The sequence below is a fragment of the Schistocerca nitens genome, chromosome 2 (genome assembly GCF_023898315.1).
Source record: "Schistocerca nitens isolate TAMUIC-IGC-003100 chromosome 2, iqSchNite1.1, whole genome shotgun sequence".
Lineage (NCBI taxonomy): Eukaryota > Metazoa > Arthropoda > Insecta > Orthoptera > Acrididae > Schistocerca > Schistocerca nitens.
Window position 1 is genome coordinate 941,987,706 of NC_064615.1, and position 25,639 is coordinate 942,013,344.

Here is a 25,639-nt window from a genome sequence, read left to right on the forward strand (position 1 = left end):
TGGAGTAAAGGTACAGACAAACAAATGATTACAATTTCAGAAAAATTTGATAATTCAGTCAAGAGAAAGAGCTTCACAAATTGAGCAAATCGATAACAAGTTGGTTCACCTCTGGCTCTTATGCTGGCAGTTATTAGTTTTGACACTGATTGACAAAGTTGTTTGATGTCCTCTTGAGGCATATCATGCCAAGTTCTGTGCAATTGGCGTGTTATATCGTCAGAATCCCGTGGTGATTGGAGTGTGCTGCCGAACCGTACCTTGGCCAGAAGATTTCTCCCAAATTGATAATGTTTGTAGCATTATGAACATGGCCCTCCAACCAGTTGGGGAATCTGACGATCTAGCTCACTAGTTGGACAGAATTTGGCACAAAATCCCTCAGGAGGACACCCAGCAATTATTAATCAACGCCAAGCCGAATAACTGCTTGCATACGAGCCAGAGATAGACCCACAAGCTACTGACTTGTTCAGTTTGTGGAGCTCTTTCTCTTGAATAAATCACCCAATTTTTCTGAAATTGTGATCATCTGTCTGCGCATTTACATCACATGTACTGATTTCTGTCCCATTCAGATGAATGACGGCTGCGGTGGCCGAACGATCCTAAGCACTTCAGTCCGGAACCGCGCGACTGCTACGGTCGCAGGTTCGAATGCCGCCTCGGGCATGGATGTGTGTGATGTCCTTAGGTTAGTTAGGTTTAAGTAGTGCTAAGTCTAGAAGACTGATGACCTCAGAAGTTAAGTCCCATAGTGCTCAGAGCCATTTTAACCAATTCAGCTGAATGGTTAATGGTGCGTCGTTGTCTTTTCTGTCTGAGTGTATTATCAGCTACATTCCGTTCAATTTTTATTTCAACATTTTTACAGAGGTTTTTTGTTTTTGTGTGTTGTAACCGTTCATACCCACGTCAACCCAGTTCAATCATTACATCATAAACAATACTTTAATGCAAACAGAACTGGCAATCTGTGAGGACCAGCGACTTCTGTTTTTTTGCACTTCAGCCAATTTAAAATTGTATGAAAGTTAATCTACTTTAAAAAACATTTTGTAATAATGCTGTATGGCTTGTCTGAGGGCATCACAATGACGTCACAGGACACTGCAGTGAAAGAAGTGCCACTGCTGAGGGTTGGGGAGCTACGTCTTCCCTTTGGGGCAGACCAGCGTCGGGACGTGATGGAGTTTCTGATTGGCCAACGTTTATGATTTCTTAAAATAAAGACAGCCTCAGAGTTAAGCGTGAACCGATAGAGGTCTCTGCAGTCTCAGCGTTTTTCTCAGGGAGCTGTGGCCCTCCGTAACAGTAATATTCAAAATGGATTTCATATCAAAGTGTTGAAAGTGTTTGGGATGATTTCAGACATATGCGCCACGAACTGAATGGATCCACGAAACTGTTCGTCGCCATAAGAGCATTATTTGTTGTAAAAAGTTCCGTGATTGATTTGATTTGATGTGTTATGTGTTTTTCGGTGGATGAGGAAAGCAACGCCTGGCAGAATCTGATGTGCCCAGTTTGCAGTTGCAAATTATATTAGTAAAAAACTCCACATGATTGCCAATGACGTGGGATTACTAGGGAGGCATATACAGGGTGACACACGGTAGACGGATGGTTCTGAACTGCGTAGTACTGAGAGCGCGGTGGTGGGAGGTGGTCGTGGTGGGGATAGTTCTGATCCACACAAGACGCCATTTCATTTACTCATTCACTATGGAGCAGTGGGACTTGCATCGTCGAGTGTTTGTCTATGACAGTTTCGTGAAAAGTGGTGAGTCTATTATTGCTACGCAGCGATTGTTTCATGCACGGTTTAATGTTGGTCGATATGGAGCTGTTCTGAGCCGTAACACAATCCTCAGATGGGTGGAAAATTTCAATACCGATTGCTGCTTGGTCCCCACATGTCCTGACTTTGCCCCACACCCTTTGAGGCTGTTGCCCTTTCTGTACTTGCCCGAGGCCATCTAACCTAAAAAACCGCCCAGTCCACACCACACAACCCCTGCTACCCGTGTAGTGGACTCCTGACCTATCCAGCAGAACCCGAAACCCCACCACCCTATGGCGCAAGTCAAGGAATCTGCAGCCCACACGGTCGCACAACCATCTCAGACTCTGATTCAGACCCTCCACTCGTCTCTGTACCAAAGGTTTGCGGTCAGTCCTGTCAACAATGCTGCAGATGGTGAGCTCTGCTTTCATCCCGCTAGCGAGACTGGCAGTCTTCACCAAATCAGATAGCCGCCGGAAGCCAGAGAGGGTTTCCTCCGATCCATAGCGACACACATCATTGGTGCCGACATGAGCAACCCCCTGCAGATGGGTGCAACCTGTACCCTTCATGGCATCCGGAAGGACCCTTTCCACATCTGGAATGACTCCCCCCAGTATGCACACGGAGTGCACATTGGTTTTCTTCCCCTCCCTTGCAGCCATATCCCTAAGGGCCCCCATTACACGCCTGACGTTGGAGCTCCCAACTACCAGTAAGCCCACCCTCTGCAACCGCCTGGATCTTGCAGACTGAGGGGCAACCTCTGGAACAGGACACCCAGCCATGTCTGGCCAAAGATCGGTATCAGCCAGAGACAGAGCCTGAAACCGGTTCGTCAGACAAACTGGAGAGGCCTTGCGTTCAGCCCTCCGGAATGTCTTTCGCCCCTTGCCACACCTCGAGACAACCTACCACTCTACCCAGGGTGAAGGGTCAGCCTCAATGTGGGCAATATCCCAGGCAGCCACAGCGGTAGTCCAATTGGGGGATGCATGGGACGAGCTGGCCATCCCTGACAAACCCCCATCCGGACCCCCACAGTGATGCCCATTGGCAACAGCCTCAAGCTGTCTGACTGAAGCCAACACTGTCTGAAGCTGGGAGCGAAGGGATGCCAACTCAGCCCGCATCTGAACACAGCTGTCACAGTCCCTATCCATGCTAAATACTGGTTGGTTGGTTTGGGGGATCAAAGGGACCAGACTGCTACGGTCATTGGTCCCTTTTTCCAAATACAAAGAACACCCACAGAGAATAAAAACGAGGAACAGAATAGAACACAGACGATACAGAACAACAGAAACTGAGACAAAGACAAGACAAAACGAACTAAAACCACACAGAGTGTGACGGTCGTTGGCCGACGATAGAAATAAAAAAAGGAAAAGCCAACCACTTAGAAACACGTTAAAAAACCAGTTTAAAAGCATAGGCCAAAGGCCAGAATCAACACAAAACAATAACATAAAACAGAAACACTCAGATTAAATGATAAAAGCCCCCTGCCCGAATAAAACGTAAAACTAAGTCAGCCATTGCGGAGTCGTCTGTTAAAAGGGCAGGGAGCGTATCAGGCAGCGCAAATGTCTGCCTGACCACAGCTAAAACGGGGCAGGCCATCAAAATGTGGGCCACCGTCAAAGCCGCCCCACAGCGACATAGAGGAGGGTCCTCCCGGCGCAGTAAATAACTGTGTGTCAGCCGGGAGTGGCCAATGCGGAGCCGGCAAAGAACTACTGAGTCCCTGCGAGTCGCTCGCAGGGATGACCGCCACACAGCCGTCGTCTCCTTCACAGCACGGAGTTTATTGCGCGTCGTCAGTTCGCGCCATTCATCGTCCCATAGCGCCAAAATTTTGCGGCGGAAGACTGCCCGCAAATCAGTCTCTGGGAGGCCAACATCAAGAGATGATGTACTCGTGGCCTCTTTTGCCAGACGGTCAACATTCTCATTCCCGGGGATCCCAACATGGCCTGGGGTCCAAACAAAGACCACAGAGCGGCCGCAACGGTCAAGAGTAGACAGGGACTCCTGGATAGCCATCACTAGACGGGAACGAGGGAAACACTGGTCGAGAGCTCGTAAACTGCTCAGGGAGTCGCTACAGATAACAAAGGACTCACCTGAGCAGCAGCGGATATACTCTAGGGCTCGAAAGACGGCGACTAGCTCAGCAGTGTAAACGCTGCAGCCAGCCTCCAAGGACCGTTGTTCGGAATGGTCCCCTAGAGTGAGCGCATAACCGACTCGACCAGCAACCATCGAGCCATCAGTGTAAACAATGCCAGAGCCCTGATACGTGGCCAGGATGGAATAAAAGCGGCGGCAGAAGGCCTCTGGAGGGACTGAGTCCTTCGGGCCCTGTGCCAAGTCTAGCCGAAGGCAAGGGCGAGGAACGCACCACGGGGGTGTACGCAGAGGTGCCCAGAAAGGAGGTGGAACAGGGACAAACCCAAGCCCGGAGAGAAGCTCCTTGACGCGTACGGCGATCGGACAACCCGACCGGGGCCGACGTTCTGGCAGATGGACGACTGACTGCGGGAACAGGACACGGTAATTTGGATGCCCGGGCGAGCTAAAAACATGGGCAGCATAAGCAGCCAGTAATTGTTGGCGTCGGAACCGCAGTGGAGGGACACCTGCCTCCACTAGGACGCTGTCCACAGGGCTGGTGCGGAAAGCACCAGTGGCAAGGTGTATCCCACTGTGGAGAATTGGGTCCAGCACCCGCAACACAGATGTGGAAGCTGAGCCATAAGCCAGGCTCCCATAATCCAGACGGGACTGGATTAACGCCTGGTAGAGCCGTAACAGGGTAGAGCGGTCGGCGCCCCAGCGGGTGTGGCTCAAACATCGCAGTGCATTGAGATGCCGCCAACACGCCTGTTTGAGCTGCCGAATATGAGGCAGCCAAGTCAACCGGGCATCGAAAACCACCCCCAAAAACCTGTGGGTCTCCACCACAGCAAGCAGTTCGTCGGCAAGATAAAGCCGCGGCTCAGGATGGACTGTTCGGCGCCGGCAGAAATGCATAACGCGGGTCTTGGCTGCCGAAAACTGAAACCCATGCGCTACAGCCCAAGACTGCGCCTTACGGATAGCGCCCTGTAGCTGACGTTCAACAGCTGCAATGCCAGTAGAGCTGTAGTAAAGGCAAAAGTCGTCAGCATACAGGGAAGCGGAGACAGAATTTCCCACGGCCGCAGCAAGCCCGTTAATGGCTATTAAAAACAGACAGACACTTAAAACAGAACCCTGTGGCACACCGTTCTCCTGGACGTGGGAGGAACTATTCGAGGCCGCGACTTGCACGCGGAAGGTACGACACGACAGAAAATTGCGGATAAAAATCGGCAGAGGACCCCGAAGACCCCATCCATGAAGCGTAGAAAGGATGTGATGACGCCATGTCGTATCGTACGCCTTCCGCATGTCGAAAAAGACAGCGACCAGGTGCTGACGGCGGGCAAAGGCAGTACGGATGGCCGACTCCAGGCTCACCAGATTGTCGGTGGCGGAGCGGCCTTTACGGAACCCACCCTGAGACGGAGCCAGAAGGCCCCGAGACTCCAGTACCCAATTCATGCGCCGGCTCACCATCCGTTCAAGCAACTTGCAAAGAACGTTGGTGAGGCTAATGGGACGGTAGCTGTCCACCTCCAGAGGGTTCTTTCCAGGTTTCAAAACGGGGATGACAATGCCTTCCTGCCATTGCGACGGAAACTCCCCCTCGACCCAAAGACGGTTGTAAAGATCGAGAAGGCGCCGCTGGCAGTCCACTGAAAGGTGTTTCAGCATCTGACAGTGGATGCCATCTGGCCCAGGAGCGGTATCAGGGCAAGCAGCTAGGGCACTGCGAAATTCCCACTCACTAAATGGAGCATTGTAAGATTCTAGGTGGTTGGTGCGAAACGAAAGGCTCTGACGTTCCATCCGCTCTTTAATGGAGCGGAAGGCCTGGGGGTAATTCGCAGAAGCGGAACTCATAGCAAAATGCTCTGCTAAGCGATTTGCAATGACGTCGGAGTCAGTACAAACTGCTCCATTCAGTGAGAGCGCAGGGACACTGACAGGTGGCCGATAGCCGTAGACGCGTCGAATCTTGGCCCACACCTGCGATGGAGTGACATGGAGGCCAATGGTGGACACATACCGCTCCCAGCACTCCTTCTTGCCTTGGCGGATAAGGAGGCGCGCCCGCGCACGCAGCCGTTTGAAGGCGATAAGGTGGTCTATGGAGGGATGTCGCTTGTGACGCTGGAGCGCCCGCCGGCGATCTTTAATCGCGTCAGCGATCTCAGGCGACCACCAAGGCACAGCCTTCCGCCGAGGGGACCCAGAAGAACGGTGAATGGCAGATTCGGCGGCAGTAACGATGCCGGTGGTGACCGATTGAACCACCGCATCAATGTCATCAGTAGAGAGAGGCTCAAAAGCGGCAGTGGAGGAGAACAAGTCCCAGTCAGCCTTATTCATAGCCCATCTGCTAGGGCGCCCAGAAGAGTGACGCTGTGGTAGTGACAAAAAGAGCGGAAAGTGGTCACTACCACACAGGTCGTCATGCACACTCCATTGGACAGACGGTAAGAGGCTATGGCTACAGATTGAAAGGTCAATGGCGGAGTAGGTGCCATGCGCCACACTGAAGTGTGTGAAGGCACCATCATTTAACAGCGAGAGATCGAGCTGCGACAATAAATGCTCAACGATGGCACCTCGACCTGTTGCCACTGACCCACCCCACAGAGGGTTATGGGCGTTGAAGTCGCCCAATAGCAAGAAAGGTGGCGGCAATTGGGCGACCAGTGCAGCCAGGACATGCTGCGAGACATCACCATCTGGTGGAATGTAAAGACTGCAGACGGTAACAGCCTGTGGCGTCCACATGCGTACAGCGACAGCCTCTAAAGGCGTCTGGAGAGGGACAGACTCGCTGTGCAGAGTGTGAAGGACATATATGCAGACGCCACCAGACGCCACCAGACACCCTTTCATAAGCTGCTCGGTTCTTATAATAACCCCGATAGCCACAGAGGGCGGGGGTTCGCATTGCTGGAAACCAAGTTTCCTGGAGAGCAATGCAGAAGAAAGGGTGAAGGCTGATAAGTTGGCGGAGCTCAGCTAGATGGTGGAAGAAACCGCTGCAGTTCCACTGGAGGATGGTATTGGCCATTGCGGAGAAAGGCGTGACGGGACTGGGAAGGCAGATTACGCCGCTGGGTCACCTGCCGCATTCGATGGAGCACCCGTGCAAGTGCTATCCATTGCGTCTGAGGGATCGGCGAGATCGAGGTCCTCAGCGGACGCAAGGATCTCCACCTCATCCTCAGATGCAGAGCTTTTAGGTAGCGGTGGAGTAGGTGCCACCGCAGGTGTCTTGGACTTACGGGTCTTCAAAGTCGTTTTCTCTCGCTGTTCCTTTGGATGCCGTTGGTGAGAGGGCTTATTTGAGTCAGTCTCTGGGACTGAAGTGGAACGTGAAGCCCGTCGACCAGCGACCTGTGGCTGCTTCAGCCACTGGCTGGTGTCTGCTGTGCCGCTGGTAGGAACCTGGGAAGGGAGTGACCCAAGGGATCCCTTCCGAGCGAGAGAAGCCGAAGAAGACTTACGCTTCTCCGGCTGAGAAGGGGGGACTGGTGTCCCCGATGGTTTAGTGGGTGCTGCTCCCGAGGTAGATGGTGTGGGAGCAACAGCAAGAGAAGGGGCCCCCATTGTCAAGGGGGCAGGTGAGGTCCTCTGATTCTGAGAGCTGACTGTATATCTTGCAGCTGAAGGAGCTGGAGCAGGAGTGACAGTGGAGGCATAAGATGACATCATGCGCACGGGATGTAGCCGTTCAAATTTCCGCTTAGCCTCAGTGTAAGTCAGTCGGTCCAGGGTCTTATATTCCATGATTTTGCGTTCTTTCTGTAAGACACTGCAGTTCGGCGAACAAGGGGAATGAGGCTCTCCGCAGTTGACACAGACGGGAGGCGGAGCACATGGAGTATCGGGATGAGATGGGCGTCCACAATCTCGACATGTGAGGCTAGAAGTACAGCGAGAGGACATGTGACCGAACTTCCAGCACTTAAAGCACCGCATCGGGGGAGGGATATAGGGTTTGACGTCACACCGGTAGACCATCACCTTGACCTTCTCTGGTAAGATATCACCTTCGAAGGCCAAGATGAAGGCACCGGTAGCTACCTGATTGTCCCTCGGACCCCGATGAACACGCCGGACGAAATGTACACCTCGTCGCTCTAAGTTGGCACGCAGCTCGTCATCGGACTGTAAAAGGAGATCGCGGTGAAAAATAATTCCCTGAACCATATTTAAGCTTTTATGGGGGGGTGATAGTAACAGAAACATCCCCCAACTTCGTACAAGCGAGCAAGGCTCGTGACTGGGCAGAGGATGCCGTTTTTATTAAGACTGACCCTGACCGCATCTTGGACAAGCCCTCCACCTCCCCAAACTTGTCCTCTAAATGTTCGACAAAGAACTGAGGCTTCACAGACACAAACGATTCCCCATCAGCTCTGGTACAGACGAGATACCGGGGCGAATACCTGTCGCTCTCATTCATAGCCTTTCATTCCTCCCATGGTGTGGCCAGGGAGGGGAACGATTTGGGGTCATACACATTAGCCTTGAAGTGAGCTTTGGAACGCTTAAAGACTGCTGACGGCTGGCCGCCAGCGAGAGATCATGTACCACGCTTCATTGCGGGTCATCCGCCCTGATGCCACCTACTCCGACCAAGGGCCCTCCCCACGGGCGCCACCCAGCCACAGCAAAGGCCACCTGGCAGGATGGCCATTGCCGGGAGTCCCGATGCCCCAGGGAGATGGGCATCTACTCCTTGGCATACGTGGGGAGTTTACGGCGCAGGCATCAGTAGAGCGATCCCTGTGTTGTCAGGGGGCTACAACCAAGAGGGTACATGGCGGCCCCACCACAACGGACTGGCTACCGTGCTGGATCTTAGGTGCAAAACTGTCCTAGGTCGTCGTCGCAGATAAAAGAAACACTGCAGAGTGCAGCATGGTAATCGCCCAAGAGATCGGATACGAGCGGGACACCATTGCAACGACGAGAAAGCCGGCTAAAGGTCTAATTGCACGACGGATACAGTGCACCATGTAAGGCGCCCTTCCCCAATTGGCTCGCTCTTCGGAATAATTTAGAAAGATGGAGGTCAAACCCGAGAGGGGACCTGCACATAAGGCCGAAACAGTTGAGACTCCTTTTAGTCGCCTCTTACGACAGGCAGGAATACCGCGGGCCTATTCTAACCCCCGAACCCGCAGGGGGGTGCTAAATACTGTTGTGCAAAGAACGTCTGAACTATCTACAGAGAGCACAAACAGTTCGACACAAAATTTAAACAGTTATTAAAATACAAGACTGCCTAGTAAATGGAGTAATGCTGCTACTTGCTCATTGCTGACACATTGCTCGGCGGCAGAAGGCTAACTGTACTGTCAGTAACGTGCAAAGACTATTTGAAAGAAATAAACAAATGACAGACGACTACACGACTTTACACGTCACAGATATTAAAATGCAAATCTACCCCGTAATATTTAACTAAACAAGTGCGCTAAGAACACTCAAACAAATTTTCAACTTGACTACTACACTTATAAGAACGCTAAGTAAGCCACTTGCTGCTACTTGCGCACTGCTGACACACTGCTCGGCGGCAGAAGGCTAACCTAGTGAGAAATATATAAGAGCTTGGTACATCAGACCAACCCTGTGATTGTACTGAAGAGTTTCTGCCAAACACAACACATCCTGTCATTTTCAATGGAGAGGGAGCATCAGACGTAAATGTAACTTCTGGCGTACCTCAAGGGAGTGTTATAGCACCATTACTTTTCACAATATATACAAAATGACCTAGTGGATTATGTCGGAATTCCAAGTGGCTTTTCGTGGATGATGCTGTTGTACGCAGAAGACACAACGCTAGAAAACTGGCAGTTGACCCTCATGGTAAACAAATAGAATGTATTGGGAATACATAGGAAGAAAGACCCATTATGTATGATTACACAATGGCAGAACAGTCACTGTAAGTAGTCACATCCATAAAATATTTAGGAGTATGCGTATGGAATGACCACATAAAACTAATCACAGTTGAGGTACATTCATGCTCATAAATTAAGGATCACTGCAGAATGTGGTGCCACACAACGTGGCACTACACAATGCTGGCGCTAATAGCACAGGCACATAGGGAACACACACGACGCAGATCTGTAAGTCCACAGTATCGGTGATAAGTTCGGAAAACCGTCCTTAAACACATGTGCTTCAAAACGCCACTGTTTCCTGCGCATGTACCGCGACATCAATATGGGATACGACCACCATGCATACATATACAGCCCGCACAACTGGTTGGCATACTCTGGATCAGGTGGTCAAGCAGCTGCTGGGGTATAGCCTCCCATTCTTGCACCAGTGCCTGTCGGAGCTCCTGAAGTGTCATAGGGGTTTGAAGGCATGCAGCGATACGTCGACTGAGAGCATCCCAGACGTACTCGATGGGGTTTAGGTCTAGAGAACAGGCAGGCCACTCCATTCACCTGATATCTTATGTTTTAAGGTACTCATCCACGATGGCAGCTCGGTGGGGCCGTGCATTATCGTCCATCAGGAGGAAGGTGGGACTCACTGCACCCCTGAAAAGGCGGACATACTGATGCAAAATGACTTCCTGATACAACTGACCTGTTACAGTTCCTCTGTCAAAGACATGCAGGGGTGTATGTGCACCAATCATAATCCCACCCCACACCATCAAACCGTGACCTGCATACAGGTCCCTTTCAAAGACATTAAGGGATTGGTACCTGGTTCCTGGTTCACGACAGATGAAAACCTGGCGAGAATCACTATTCAGACATCACCTGGACTAGTCTGCGAGCATAAGCTGGGACCACTGTTCCAATGAACATGTAATGTGTGTGTGACACCAGGCTTTACGGACTCTCCTGTGACCAGGGGTCAGTGGAATGCACCTTGCACGTCTCCAGCCGAATAAACCATGTCTGTTCAGTCGTTTGTAGACTGTGTGTTTGGAGACAACTGTTCCAGTAGCTGCGGTAAGATCCCGAGTAAGGCTACCTGCAGTACTCCGTGGCCCTCTGCGGGCACTGATGGTGAGATATAGGTCTTCTTGTGGTGTTGTACACTGTTGACGCCCCATACTGTAGCGTCTGGACACGTTACCTGTCTGCTGGAATCGTTGCCATAATCTTGAGGTCATACTTTGTGGCACACGGAGGGCCCTTGCTACGACCTGCTTTGTTTGCTACGACCTGCTGTGTTTGACCAGCCTCCAGTCGCCCTAGTATTCTACCCCTCATAAAGTCATCAACATGTGTTCTTTGAGTCATTTTCAACACACAGTCACCATTAGCACGTCTGAAAATGTCTGCACACGTACTCGCTGCACCGTACTCTGACATGCGCCAAAACACCTATGTTTATGTGGACTGCTTCCAGCGCCACTGTGCGACGACCGCATGCCAAATGCACTGCATGGTCATACCCCGAGGTGATTTAAACCCGCAAACCGCCCACCATAGCGTTGTTTCACCAAGTATCAGCATTATCCTTAATTTATGAGCATGCGTGTAAATGTACATTGAAATGATCCTCAGGAAGTGCAGTCCATCACTAAGGAACAAGCTTACGAAACCCTTGTTCGATCAATACTTCAAATCTGCTCGTCAGTCTGGGATCTGTACCAGATAGGATAGATCGAGGAACTATAGGAGATTCCAGTAAGGACAGCACGTTTAATTACTGCTTCATTGCGTGACGGAGATGCTCAGCCAACTCCACTGGCAGATGCTGCTAGAGAAGTGTTCTGTATAACGTTGTGGTATACAGTTAAAGTTTCGAGAGCCTACGTTCCTAAAAGAGTTAATCAATATATTGCTTCCTCCTATGTACAATATATTTCGCGAAAAGGCTAAGCTGTTAAATAAGAAAGATTCTAGCTGATACAGAGGCCCATCAAAAATCATTCTTCCCGAGAATTATTCGCGGCTAGAACAGGGAAGGAGGGAAGTGACCCTGATGCACAAAGTGTCCTCCAACTCACACGGTACGATCGCAGGCGGAGTGCAGATGTAAGCGGACTTTCATTACAAACCCAACTGCCTCCTTCTTGTAGCCTCATACATTTATGGCTGAATACTGAATCACCTTCCCGATAATACCCTTTTAACAACATGTAACAGAGTAACACTTAATCTCACAAACCCAGTTCTGGTAGAATTACACTACTGGCCATTAAAATTGCTACACCAAGAAGAAATCCAGATGTTAAGCGGGTATTCATTGGACAAATATATTATACTAGAACTGACATGTGGTTAAATTTTCACGCAATTTGGGTGCATAGATCCTGAGAAATCAGTACCCAGAACAACCACCTCTGGCCGTAATAACGGCCTTGATACGCCTGGGCATTGAGTCAAACAGAGCTTGGATGGCGTGTACAGGTACAGCTGCCCATGCAGCTTCAACGCGATACCACAGTTCATCAAGTGTAGTGACTGGCGTATTGTGACGAACCAGTTGCTCGGCCACCATTGACCAGATGTTTTCAATTAGTGAGAGATCTGGAGAATGTGCTGCCCAGGGCAGCAGTCGAACATTTTCTGTATCCATAAATGCCCGTACAGGACCTGCAATATGCAATCGTGCATTATCCAGCTGAAATGTAGGGATTCCAGTTCTAGAAACCGCGCTACCGCTACGGTCGCAGGTTCGAATCCTGCCTCAGGCATGGATGTGTGTGATGTCCTTAGGTTAGTTAGGTTTAAGTAGTTCTAAGTTCTAGGGGACTGATGACCTCAGAAGTTAAGTCCCATAGTGCTCAGAGCCATTTGAACCATTTTTTGTAGGGTTTCGCAGGGATCGAATGAAGGGTAGAGCCACGGGTCGTAACACATCTGAAATGTAACGTCCACTCTTCAAAGTGGCGTCAATGAGAACAAGAGGTGACCGAGACGTGTAACCAATGGCACCCCATACCATCACGCTCGGTGATACACCAGTATGGCGATGACGAATACACGCTTCCAATGTGCGTTCACCGCGATGTCGCCAAACACGGCTGCGACCATCATGATGCTGTAAACAGAACCTGGATTCATCAGAAAAAATGACGTTTTGCCCTTCGTGCACCCAGATTCGTCGTTGAGTACAGCATCGCAGGCGCTCCTGTCTGTGATGCAGCGTCAAGGGTAACCGCAGCCATGGTCTCCGAGCTGACAGTCCATGCTGCTGCAAACGTCGTCGAACTATTCGCGCAGATGGTTGTTGTCTTGCAAACGTCCCCATCTGTTGACTAGGGATCGAGACGTGGCTGCACGATCCGTTACAGCCATGCGGATAAGACTCCTGTCATCTCCACTGCTAGTGATACGAGGCCGTTGGGATCCAGCAAGGCGTTCCGTATTACCCTCCTGAACCCACCGATTCCATATTCTGCTAACAGTCATTGGATCTCGACCAACGCGAGCATCAATGTCGCGATACGATAGACCGCAATCGCGATAGGCTACAATCCGACCTTTATCAAAGTCGGAAACGTGATGGTACGCATTTCTCCTCTTTACACTAGGCATCACAACAACGTTTCACCAGGCAACGTCGGTCAACTGTTGTTTGTGTATGAGAAATCGGTTGGAAACTTTTCCTCATGTCAGCACGTTTTATGTGTCACAACCGGCGCCAACCTTGTATGAATGCTCTGAAAAGCTAATTATTTGTATATCACAGCATCTTCTTCCTGTCGGTTAAATTTCGCGTTTGTAGTACGTCATCTTCGTGGTGTAGCAATTTTAATGGCCAGTAGTGTAGAAAAGAAAATTTATCCTGTTGGTATTTTTGTCACCTTGTTAACGCCTTCAACTGGGTAGATCACAAAATTCTCCTGCGGCAATTAATAACTTATTGCGAAAAATACCGATAATCTTATCTGGACAACAGAAAATAAATACTCTCTTTAACTAATGACTCACCAAGAATGAAACTATGTCCGGGTGGGGGAATATTAAATACAATATCCTACAAGGCTTAGTAGTTGACCCACTCCTGTTCCTGAACCGCCAACATGATTTACCAAAGTCATCAGAGGACCCTTCAATAACTGTCAGTTTAGTTGATGATACAAGTGTACTGATAAAGCGGTCAAACACTTCCACGGGAGAACTCCCAGTGAAATAATGGAACAGACTAACAATTATTGGTCCACAACTCACATTATGCATTTCCAAATGACGAAGTGGCACCAAAAGCAGATACCGTTGGGTAACGATTAAATGAAACTCCATATGTGAAGTTCCCAAGTATCGAAATATATAACAAACAGAGGTTGACACCAGTACGCAGATTAGGTAATCAAATACACTGGTGTCCAAAATTAAAGCAACAAACGGAAATTTTTCAAGTTTGCATTTATTTTACCAAAAAACAGTACAAGAAGCGATATAAAGTAGAAAAAAATGTGAAGAATAGATAACGTATACAACTGCAACAATCATAAAGTAGACAAAAATATTCTTCGTTTTTTCCAACTTGGATTTGCACACACATTCTGACAACTGGTTAGTGTGCTCAATATGGAGTGTTACCACCTATGGCGGCAATACAGGTCTGACAACGACGGGACATGTTGCGAATGATGTCATAAATCTCATGTTGAGGCAATAACGGCCATTCTTCCTGCAGAGCTGCTCACAAGTCTTGGAGAGTAGTTGGTGCATACTGACGTTTTGCACCCGTCTCTGTAGTGCATCGCAGACAAACACTTTGGGATTCAAATCGGAAGAGCGAGCAGGCCACTCCATCTGAGCAAAATCTTCCATCTCCAAGAAAATATCAACCACGTGTGCCCTACAAGGTCGAGCATTATCGTCCATCAGTACGAAGTCTGGGCCCACAGCATCTCGGAACAACTGCGCTTGAGGTCCCAAGATCTCGTTACGATACGTGACAGCAGTTAAACCTTGCCAATCCACCCATACAATTTCAAGAAGAGTGGTTAAAGTGATCAACATAATCCCTGCCCACACCATTGGGGATCCTCCTTGACACTGGTTTCTTTGTTTAATGTTTGGATCCCAAAGCCGTGTTCCATGTTCCCTCCAGATGAGAATCTGTCGAGAATCACTCTCCGGACGAAATCGGAACTCATTTGCAAAATGAATATTGGCCCACTGTTCGACTATCCAGGTGGCATGCTGACGACTCTACTCTAAATGTTTCCTTCTGTGAAGATGAGTCAGAGGTACACATACCGCAAAGGCTCCATACAGCGTGTCCACCATGACATACTGGATGGAGCTATTGCCTCAAATTGTTTAAATAAAAACTGCCTGCAAAATAAAGACTTATTTCCATCCTATCCAGCAAAGGCTGAGGTAGCCCAAGTGACCTATTTTCCCGCCTTTTTCTAAGGTTAGTGGAGGTAGCCATGGTGTGTTGCATTGTCCTGATGGAGTTCGAACTTCCCAGGGGAGGCTTCCCTGGGGAGGGCATGGGGGAGGGGAGGGGGTTAGGTTAGTGGAGGTAGCACATTTGACCAATCTTCCCACCACAATTTGAACTTCCTTCCATGACGCCACTGCGATGTTGCCATATCTATCGCCGCCATCTTGAATAAATTTGGCACCAATGGAGAGTGGGGTGACGTCGACCATCTTCTACTACTTCCGTAGTCACTGGATAGCTGGATCGAGTCTCTCTCATGGTTTTTCTTTTAATTTATGTTTTCTTCAACATCAGTTGTATTGAAACTTCCTGGCAGATTAAAACTGTGTGCTGGACCGAGACTCGAACACGGGACCTTTGCCTTTCGCGGGCAAGTGCTCTACCAACTGAGCTACTCAAGCACGACTCACGCCCCGTCCTCACAGCTTCACTTCTGCCAGTACCTCGCCTCTTACCTTCCAAACTTTACAGAAGCTCTCCTGCGAGCCATGCAGAACTAGCACTCCTGAAAGAAAGGATATTGCGGGGGCATTGCTTAGCCACAGCCTGGGGGATGTTTCCAGAATGAGATTTTCACTCTGCAGCGGAGTGTGCGCTGATATGAAACTTCCTGGCAGATTAAAACTGTGTGCCGGACAGAGACTCGAACACGGGACCGTTGCCTTTCGCGGGCGAGTGCTCTACCAACTGAGCTACCCAAGCACGACTCACGCCCCGTCCTCACAGCTTCACTTCTGCCAGTACCTCGCCTCCTACCTTCCAAACTTGTTTCATATCAGCGCACACTCTGCTGCAGAGTGAAAATCTCATTCTGGAAACATCCCCCAGGCTGTGGCTAAGCCATGTCTCCGCAATATCCTTTCTTTCAGGAGTGTTAGTTCTGCATGGTTCGCAGGAAATCTTCTGTAAAGTTTGGAAGGTAGGAGGCGAGGTACTGGCAGAAGTGAAGCTGTGAGGACGGGGCGTGACTCGTGCCTGGGTAGCTCAGTTGGTAGAGCACTTGCCCGCGAAAGGCAAAGGTCCCGTGTTAGAGTCTCGGTCCGGCACACAGTTTTAATCTGCCAGGAAGTTTCATATCAGCGCACACTCCGCTGCAGAGTGAAAATCTCATTCTGGAATCAGTTGTATTATTTCGTACATACTTCATTTGAAAGGTAATATGATGAAAAGACACATGTAACTGCATGAATTATTACTGAAATTCCAATGTTATTTGGTTGTTTGCTAATTTTAACTATCGCAACTAATATTGTATTTATAATCATCGACAAGTAACTGACCAAATGCATGAAGTTTTCCTGAAAATGTATGCCTGTAGTGATTTCCGAAATCCTTTACACCTACAGTCTGTTAAGGTACCGAGAACTGCTTTGCATCTGGACATTTCGATATACTGACAGGTTTCAAGGACGAGGAAGAGGTTTCGAAAGCCGAAGTGAAACATCGATGGATAAATGCGTAAATAACTTAAATAAATAACACAATGAGTTACAATGTGTCAGAATATGACGATTATCTCTGATTAATCGTCCGATGTGCTTTCGACATTACAAGTTGTAGGATAATATTTTTCATAGAGATATGGAAAACAAATTAAAACGGCATCTACTACATCGACATCGAAAGAATGCAATTTTCCCTCATGCACAAGGAATCATCAGAGTTTCTAAGAAAACAAGTTCTTTGACATTTGATATATTTCTTTTTTTCCGACAGTTTGTACACAAACCATGCGTAATGCAACATTCGTTTTGATATCGTTGCCGAAAACGTACGACTGAAAGTATTTTATTAGCATCTTCACGAGAAACAATTTCTTGTTCGTCAAAAAAATGGTTCAAATGGCTCTGAGCACTATGGGACTTAACTTCTGAAGTCATCAGTCCCCTAGAACTTAGAACTACTTAAACCTAACTAACCTAAGGATATCACACACATCCATGCCCGAGGCAGGGTTCGAACCTGCGACCGTAGCGGTCGCGCGGTTCCAGACTGAAGCGCCTAGAACCGCTCGGTCACTCCGGCCGGCTCTTGTTCGTAGTCAGTCAAATATGAGAAAGTATGAAGGCGCGTGATAAAGTTTTTAAATTGCCTACAGAAATATAAGTCGCGTAATATATGTTGTGATAATAAAGATTAGTAAGCAGCGAAATATCACTGGAAATATAATAAAATTTTATGTGAATACATATGTCTTTTCATCATATTGCCTTTCAGATGTTGTTGTTATTGTTGTTGTCGTCTTCAGTCCAGAGACTGGTTTGATGCAGCTCTCCATGCTACTCTATCCTGTGCAAGCTTCTTCATCTCCCAGTACCTACTGCAACCTACATCTACTTAGTGTATTCATCTCTTGGCCTCCCTTTTATGATTTTTACCCTCCACGCAGCCATCCAATACTAAATTGGTTATCCCTTGATGCCTCAGAACGTGTCCTACCAATCGATCCCTTCTTCTAGTCAAGTTGTGCCACAAATTTCTCTTCTCCCCAGTTCTATTCAATACCTCCTCATTAGTTATGTGATCTTCCCATCTAATCTTCAGCATTCTTCTGTAGCTCCACATTTCGAAAGCTTCTATTCTCTTCTTGTCCAAACTATTTATTGTCTATGTTTCACTTCCATAGATGGCTACTCTCCATACAAATACTTTCAGAAACGACTTCCTGACACTTAAATCTATACTCGATGTTAACAAATTTCTGTTCTTCAGAGACGCTTTCTTTGCCATTGCCTATCTACATTTTATATCCTTTTTACTTCGACCGTTGAAAAAAATATAACTGAAAAAAAAAAAGGGATGAGCGGGAGTCTTATCTGGAGAATGATCGATTACGAAGCGAGAACGCTAACCACATGACAGCCGCCATCTACTGCTCAACGTCGCGACGCACTGATGCGTAAAACTTCTGTTGTAGTTTTCCTGAAATCGTCTAAGTAATACGCCTTATTACTTGCACATTATGTCGTCCCAACGGGCTATTAAAAGTGCACAAAGTGTGAAGTAAATCCGTGATCCGACCGTCGTAGCTTCCCTTTGTAAGCTGGTGCATTAAGATCGATATTGTAGCGCAAGTCGACGGGATAGAAACAGAATATAGTAAAATTAAACTATTGCGAACCCAAATGACATTATTAATTACCTAGCTTTATTTTTACATTAGTTAACTGCTCTAGGCTTCCATATCTCAAAGTGTTCTTCAGAGAAAATTGTACACGTTGCTTAATCTGAACCAATGAAATTGTTTACTAAAATTATGCATTTTCCCGATCGGTTTACCACGGTGGTTAGCACTTTAAAGTATTTGTAAACCACCATACTATCTGTCAATTAACAGCAGCTGAAGTAGTGGTTTACATACACCTTGAACAACTTAATGGTACCCATCTCAGTGTTACAACATGAAAAAGACGGATGTATTAGACAGAAATGACGCGGGAGATAGAGATCTTAATCCCAAGCATTTCCTTGATCCCCAACAAGTTTCCATTCTGTTTTAAACATCTAACAGTCCGCAGTAAGTACTCGCTGGACGATGTTTGATAAAGCCCAAGTACAAACGTTGCGCTACGTGGACTTGAAATGACACAGGAGGATAAAATGACAAGTTCGTTGCCTATTGAACATAGAGGGTGGAAAGATATTTTTAGTCGTTTGTACTTTTGTGATACCTACATTTCGTTGATCAAGTAGATCAATTGCAAACTCGCTCAAACGAACTCATTTAGGGAGTCTCAGACGGGCAATAGTCGTATGGTTTTGAGTGCTCGGCAAAGATGCAATACCTTCTCGCTCGTAAAAGCACAACACATTTCATTTGGTTATGTTAAGGATCAGCCGACAGTCTTTGCACCAACCGCTGATTAGGTTTTCCTGTATTTCTCAACAGTTGCCTAGTGACGCAATTTCACTGTATACAGCTCCCAGTTACGTCGCCAGCGAAGAGCTGCAGAGCTACCGGTGACACCTGCCAAGTCATTTGTTCAGTGTTTTAAATTTTACTACAAATTCCTACAACGTTTAAAGGGCGCGGGGAAATAAACGATCTGAGTAAGAACCCATGTCCGGAGAGGAACTGTTTACGTAGGCAGCAACAAGCGCGAAAGCAATTTTCCCCTTTCCCGACTCTGGCGGGTGAAAAGCAATGTAATTACTGCGTGTTGTAAACAAAGAACTACTGTGGTAAAATTACACAGCACTCACGTACAGGTTTCACGTATTACTCGAAACATTCGGCATATCCTCTACCACAGATGGTCGCCATCACTACTATAACACTGATTAGGGTTCTACGTTTTACAGTAGTCGAATGATTTTGGAGATGAAGGCAGTACTGGCCATCTTTTTTACATAGAGGATGGCCGAATTGATATTTGAAGTCTCCCGCAACACATCTTCTATTCAGAGCCGCGAAGCTATACTACATCGCTTGAAACTAGGGTGGGAACACTGTTGATTTTGAAAAGTTACGAGGCCAGGAAAAAATATTGTAGTACTCTAGTACTTACACTCACTGTGCTTGATGCGTGATGTAGTGGGAAACTAGTTTAAATTTACATAATCAGACGAATGAATACGAATAATCCCACAATACTTATCGTCCCCCAAAGTGAAGTCATTCAAATAACGATAATCAAACTATTTCCCACATTAGCCTATAGATGACCTCTTCACCATTCATAGTATGTCTGTATAAATCTATAGTATTACACAGTGACAGAAAAGTATTCCAACAGCTGCGGATTTCAGCGTTTGAGCTTGACCACAGAAACACTCACGTCTTGCAAAAATACAAATTAGATATTGCATACAGGTTACTGTAATAGGTTAGTGAGGTAGTGGCAAAAAGAAAATTAACAACAAAAGGAATTCAATATCTTCAGCTCCAAACTTAATTCTGGGAAGTGTTTCAGTTCTGGTTTGGGAATCTACAAGTGTGATCATAATTCAGTATCTGATTGTATGCATTATAGACAAAAGATGTGCAGCGACTATCCGAGGGTAAAGTAAAAGTGGAGCTAAAATAACGATCCGAAACACGAACTACTGTAAACTACAGAAAAACAGAATATGCTTAAACATAATACATCGCACCAATCTACTACTTTGATTGCTATTAATGTTTTATAGACCCGAAAACATGAAATTCCAAACAACGAGGCATGAAGAAAACACTATAGGAAAAAGCATCAATAACGAAAACGTGGAATATGCCTACAGTCTAGCTGAAAACTGCTTGTGATTCCCATTTGCATCTTAGTTAAAAATATTTAAGTTATTTATCACAAGTAGGATTACATCCCGCAGAGCGGAAAGAGAGCCGTGACGTTTATTTATGACGACGAATTTCTGACATAATATACTTCAGTTTTTAGCTCGTTAAAAGTGTTCAGATATTCCTGCATCTTTACGCTGATACAATAATCGGTCCGCAGACATCCTCCTAAATCCAAAATATCAGCATCGCTACATAGTTTTGGTTCATTACCCGAAACTTTATATGCTCCAAAAATAGGATGCCATTTGTGATTTTGCAATTTTTGTACTTCATATAAGAAAATTTACGAGTAAAAGTGCATAAAAGCTCTACTCTATGTTCGCGTTGCCAGATCAATTTGTTCCACAGCAGGCCTCAAGGGCAACACCTAGGTATATTTTTCACTCGTTGCACGTGCATCCTGTACAGACGATTATATACAGATGAAGGTGTTCTGTTACTGAATTTTCTTAGCATGTACCATTATCAATTAATGGCTTAAGTTCTAACAGAAAAACAATATCACCAGATAATTACGCATAGAAGCATCCAGGAAAGTTCTTAACAGATTCTCTGAAAGGAGGGAGATCTGTTAACAAAACATTCTTTGTCACAAACACAAAAATTACCGCAATCATGTTATACTAAGTACATATAGAAAGTAGCATACCTGTTTCACTGATTGTCTACCATAGCTCTGTCATAATGTTTGCAAAGCGGTGTTTACTTACAGTCATGGTTGTGCGAAGAGGCCCGAATATCAGTTAATCGCGTTGCGTCGTAGACTGCACAGTAGCGGTTGCAGAGAAGCTGTTTCAATGCTGCCGGCCACAAACTATGAATGGCTCGCGAGAGGCCAGCTGTTATCGTAATGAGCCACCGACCTTGGATCGTCCGCGCTTGACCCCATCAGTCACTGCACCAAGCACGAGTGATATAGTGTGCTAAGTATAACAGAGACCATCTTACTGTTTACATAACGGAATTACCATAGCCTCGCCAAACAAACACAGTGGAAAACACAGTGAGCTGGTGCTGTTCGGACTAGTGTCTGGAAAAGTTTAGACCACTATTCAGTCATCGGATTTAAATAGTCGAGCGACACTTTGAAGACAGCATCTTAGATGTGCCGTCTACAGTTCGTATTTCATGACGTGTTATTTGACGTCAGCTAATAAAGTGAAAAGACTGACAGACTATCTCTACGCATTCGTTAACTGCTGCCGTGGTGAAGCAAATAATTCATGCAAACTGCAAAAAAGGGATGATCATTGGCTCCCAGGCCAGGGAACTCAGTATTTCCCAACAGGGAAGTTTGTAAACAAAATTAACGGTGGTCTGTCGATTGTTTTTTCGTTCAGTCACTTTTCTCTGTCGAATGAAATTAGTCTCAGAGGCCACGTCAGCTACATGAATGTTTTCACTCACTTTCCGGGTTTGAGTAATTTCACTTATATTCTTTTTCAACATTTTGGGTAATTCATGAACCATGACAAAGGTTGCCAATTTATTTAGAGACAAACAACGTAACTTATTTCAGGGATACGTGAATACAAAGTATATTTCCAAAATGAAGTATTTTCAGAATTTATGTATTCATTTATTTAAATACTAATTATTCGTACTTCTGGCATTAAATATGTATTTTGGTTGGTTTCAAAAGATTAATAACTGGAGCTACATTATCAATGTATGTTTCAACAAATGAACATTACTTTTTATTTAAATTTATTGAAGATCTGCCTCTCTCTTCCTGGCGGTTTGCACCATCACCACACGTCTGCTGAAGTGAACAAAAAGCATGTAAGGTACAGTTTCTTCAATTCCCACAGTCACTTGCGTTTTAAGCATATACCAAAGCGTCTAGAAGCGCTATGCATAACTGTCAATTGTCGGACGTCGTTTTTCGCGATAAAATTTTTGTCGTCAGGCATTAATTTTTTTTTAATTTCTTTAATTACATACTTTCAAAATACAAGTAATCCTTGCAGATGCTGTATATCGCACTGAATTCATCTTCGGAATTACTTTTCATCCAGTCATATATGATTTCTTTCATTACCACGCCAGTGAACGTTTCAGCAATTTCCTTCAGACTCAAAGTTCACTATTGAGCAAACATCTGTACATAATCATAGACGAAAAACTGAACCAAAATCTACTCATTGGCAATCAGTAAAAAGTAAATATGAGAACGACAACGAAGTGACGTAAAGCAATAATATAGTACAGTAAACAATAATGGTTTAATTTCCAGAACTGAATGCGCCAAGGATCAGGTGAGTCCAATTTTCGCTTCCAGCAGTCCAGTATACTGTGATCGTGGCTAGTCAGTTTACTATTACTATACCAATTTTGGGTTATTCTGCTATGCACATGATATTTATACTATAGTGACAGTATTCTATCAAAAATGTTTAAAGTATTTGTATTGTTTATCTCTCTAAAGTATTAAGGGAGTTTTTCAATGGTTTTTGGACCTGTATGGGATGGCTTTGTTTTGAATTTCATGGTGTTATGTCTGGGCTCGTGTAAGAAGTTCCGCTTCCTAGTGTCGTGTTTATGCTGGAGCTTGGTATCTTGAATATCGGATACATATTTGAATTTTGTCCAGCGCAAGAGTTTGTAGGGAAGCAGCCTACTCACGCTGCAGCAAATTCACATCAGTTTCCATTGTGTGTTAGTCAGTCTGCTAGCTCTGACGTCATAGATGTTGCGCAATACCTTAAAAATCAAGCAAATGACATAAAACTTTCCTAGTATGTCTGGAATAATGATAAACTAATGTGTGTTAAATATCAGCTTGATAACTTCAGCCGTTTCCTTTATTTGGACGTTTTTCTATAAAAATAATTGGCGGCACAGAAAAGAGCTAGAGACTGCAAAATTTGTATTTAGATTCAGCTTTCATAATGATTTAATAAAAATAGTACTTTGGATTTCACAAATTAAGATGTTAGTGTAAATTCATGATTTTGTGGTTTTCATCTCAAAACTAGAGGAAGCAAGATAGATTAAGTGAGCTTATAAATCATACTAGGATGTTTAGATTTTAATAGGTTGGAGGTCCGCTATGATGATGAAGCTGTAAAAAGTTTCTTTCAAATATCTATTAAATTATAGCAATAGCGGATCTCAGAAGGGACAGTTCAGAGCCCATCTGCTGCGTGCAATGCAATTAAATTAATTCTCTCGCCTAAGTTATTAAAGTTAGCCACGTCAAAAATTTATTATCAATACTTCCATGCGTGCTGAATGCACAGTTAAATTAGGAGCTTCATCGGCCTTCAGCAAGAGAAGCTAAAATTTATTATGCATCTTGAAGTGGTGCGTTACTAGCCCAGCGGCTAGTCAAGACAGCCGATTTGATCGAGCGTTTTCTCAGCGGTCCGCACCCCGGCTTTATATATAAGAGCACTGTGCGAGGAAGACAAGGCCCCAGTTCTCTCCAGACGCTGAATGACACGCCATCTGTGTCGGGAATCGCGCCGCGCCAGGATCAGTGCTACTATCAGCCTCGGGTGCCGTATTCTGTTATTCGAGATGCGCGTAACCAGTAAAGCGTTTCAAGTAAAGTGTTAATTCGGGAATGATTTTCATTATCTAACCTCAGTGTGCGTATTGTCGTATTTTCACGTGCCGTCGCGGGACAGACATTCTACTACTAATATAGCGTGGCGTTTGATGAGATATTTCATCAAATTATGGCGAGCATTCATTTCAACAATTATTTCGGACATTTATAGTTGCATTGGCGCAATAGACTCTGAACTGTTCTGTTAGTTAGGTTGGAGGGATATTTGTGTGTATATTTGTGATTTTGAGAATATACTCAACTATTTTGGAAAGTCGTCTTTGATTAGAAATCCCGAACAACTTCCTGACTCTACAGAGCTACAAGCTGCAGCTATAATTGTAATCTCAAGGAAGTGGGCACTAGGAACTCTATTTACAGGCTTCAGGTTTTGTCAAATCGCTTTCTGGGGGTCTACAAAGTAAATAGAGAGCCAGTGTTGAGAACGGCGAAAGACAGCATTAACAACAAACAGCAAGCAGGCTTTTATGCAAACAAACAATAATTTCCAGTATAAACGAACTTATTTTCTCATTTCTTACTCGCCGCCCCACATATGGTGCATCGGCCGGGAAATTACTAAGTGAAAGCGATTTTTAACTATTCGGATTCGCGAGTGAAATGCGACACGCAGCTGAGTAATAGAACAGTGAAAGTGTTACGGGTGCATGTGGACGACGCAATTGGATTAACATCGCATCTGGATTGACGGAGCTGGCACTGAGTCTAGCGGTGCTGCTAGCATCGCGAGAAGCCAGTTTCACCTCACCGCAGTCATCCGACGCAGCAGCCGGAGACGCGCCTGCCATTGCGGGCCACGCAAACACATCACAGCCGTCGGAGTGCCGTCTGCAGTTTAACGCGTCACGTCGCCTCAGTAATCCTGGTACGCCGCGCCGACAACGTCGTGCAGAAGGAACTAAGTTAAGTGGAAAGTTGTTAAAAATTTTACTAACCTGCACTAAAAGACTGTCGGCGATGGAACCGCCAAAAGAAACCGAGTTTAAAATTAAATTAGAACCTATGTATGTTGAGGGAAATGTAAATTCAGACCACGATTCAATTGTAAATATGCATGGAAGTAATGTTCAAGTAAAATATGAAGTATTGTCTCCTGACAGTAGTGTGGGAAGGGGCAATGATTCAGTGATAGAGACACCTGTAGTAAAGCCGAAAATTGAAATTGTAAATTTATTGGAGGATAGTTTCTCTGGTGAATTAAATATGAAACAGTCATCAGAGATAGTAGAATTTAAACAAAAGAAGTTAGACGTGTCTGATCAATCAGAAGTTTCATTTAGTTTTGATGATTCTGGTATTGGAGCTAGTTTTTCGTCACCTGAGTGTGAAAAGAAACCAGCTATTGAGCAACCCAAAGATACTGGGGCTGTTGATTTCAATGTTATATTACAAGCAATAGCAGCCTGTAATGCAAAAATGTCAGCCAGTAATGCACAAATGACAGCTGAATTAAAGTCTGAAATGGTGGCCAGTCAAACAAATTTTA

The 25,639-nt window shown here is 45.9% G+C and overlaps 1 protein-coding gene across 3 annotated transcripts in view; it reads right to left on the minus strand.

Annotated features, from left to right (window-relative positions):
• Positions 1-25,639, minus strand: part of LOC126237265 (triokinase/FMN cyclase-like) — a 243,471-nt gene that overhangs the window by 190,048 nt on the left and 27,784 nt on the right. For 2 of the 3 annotated variants that reach the window (XM_049947193.1, XM_049947191.1), the window contains exon 1: positions 21,290-21,441. The exons of the other annotated variant lie outside the window; for it this stretch is intronic. In XM_049947193.1, the coding sequence (XP_049803150.1) occupies positions 21,290-21,295 (6 nt within the window). In that variant the 5' untranslated portion in view covers positions 21,296-21,441. Of the gene's footprint in view, positions 1-21,289; positions 21,442-25,639 lie in introns of those variants that run through there. 3 annotated transcript variants of the gene reach the window in all.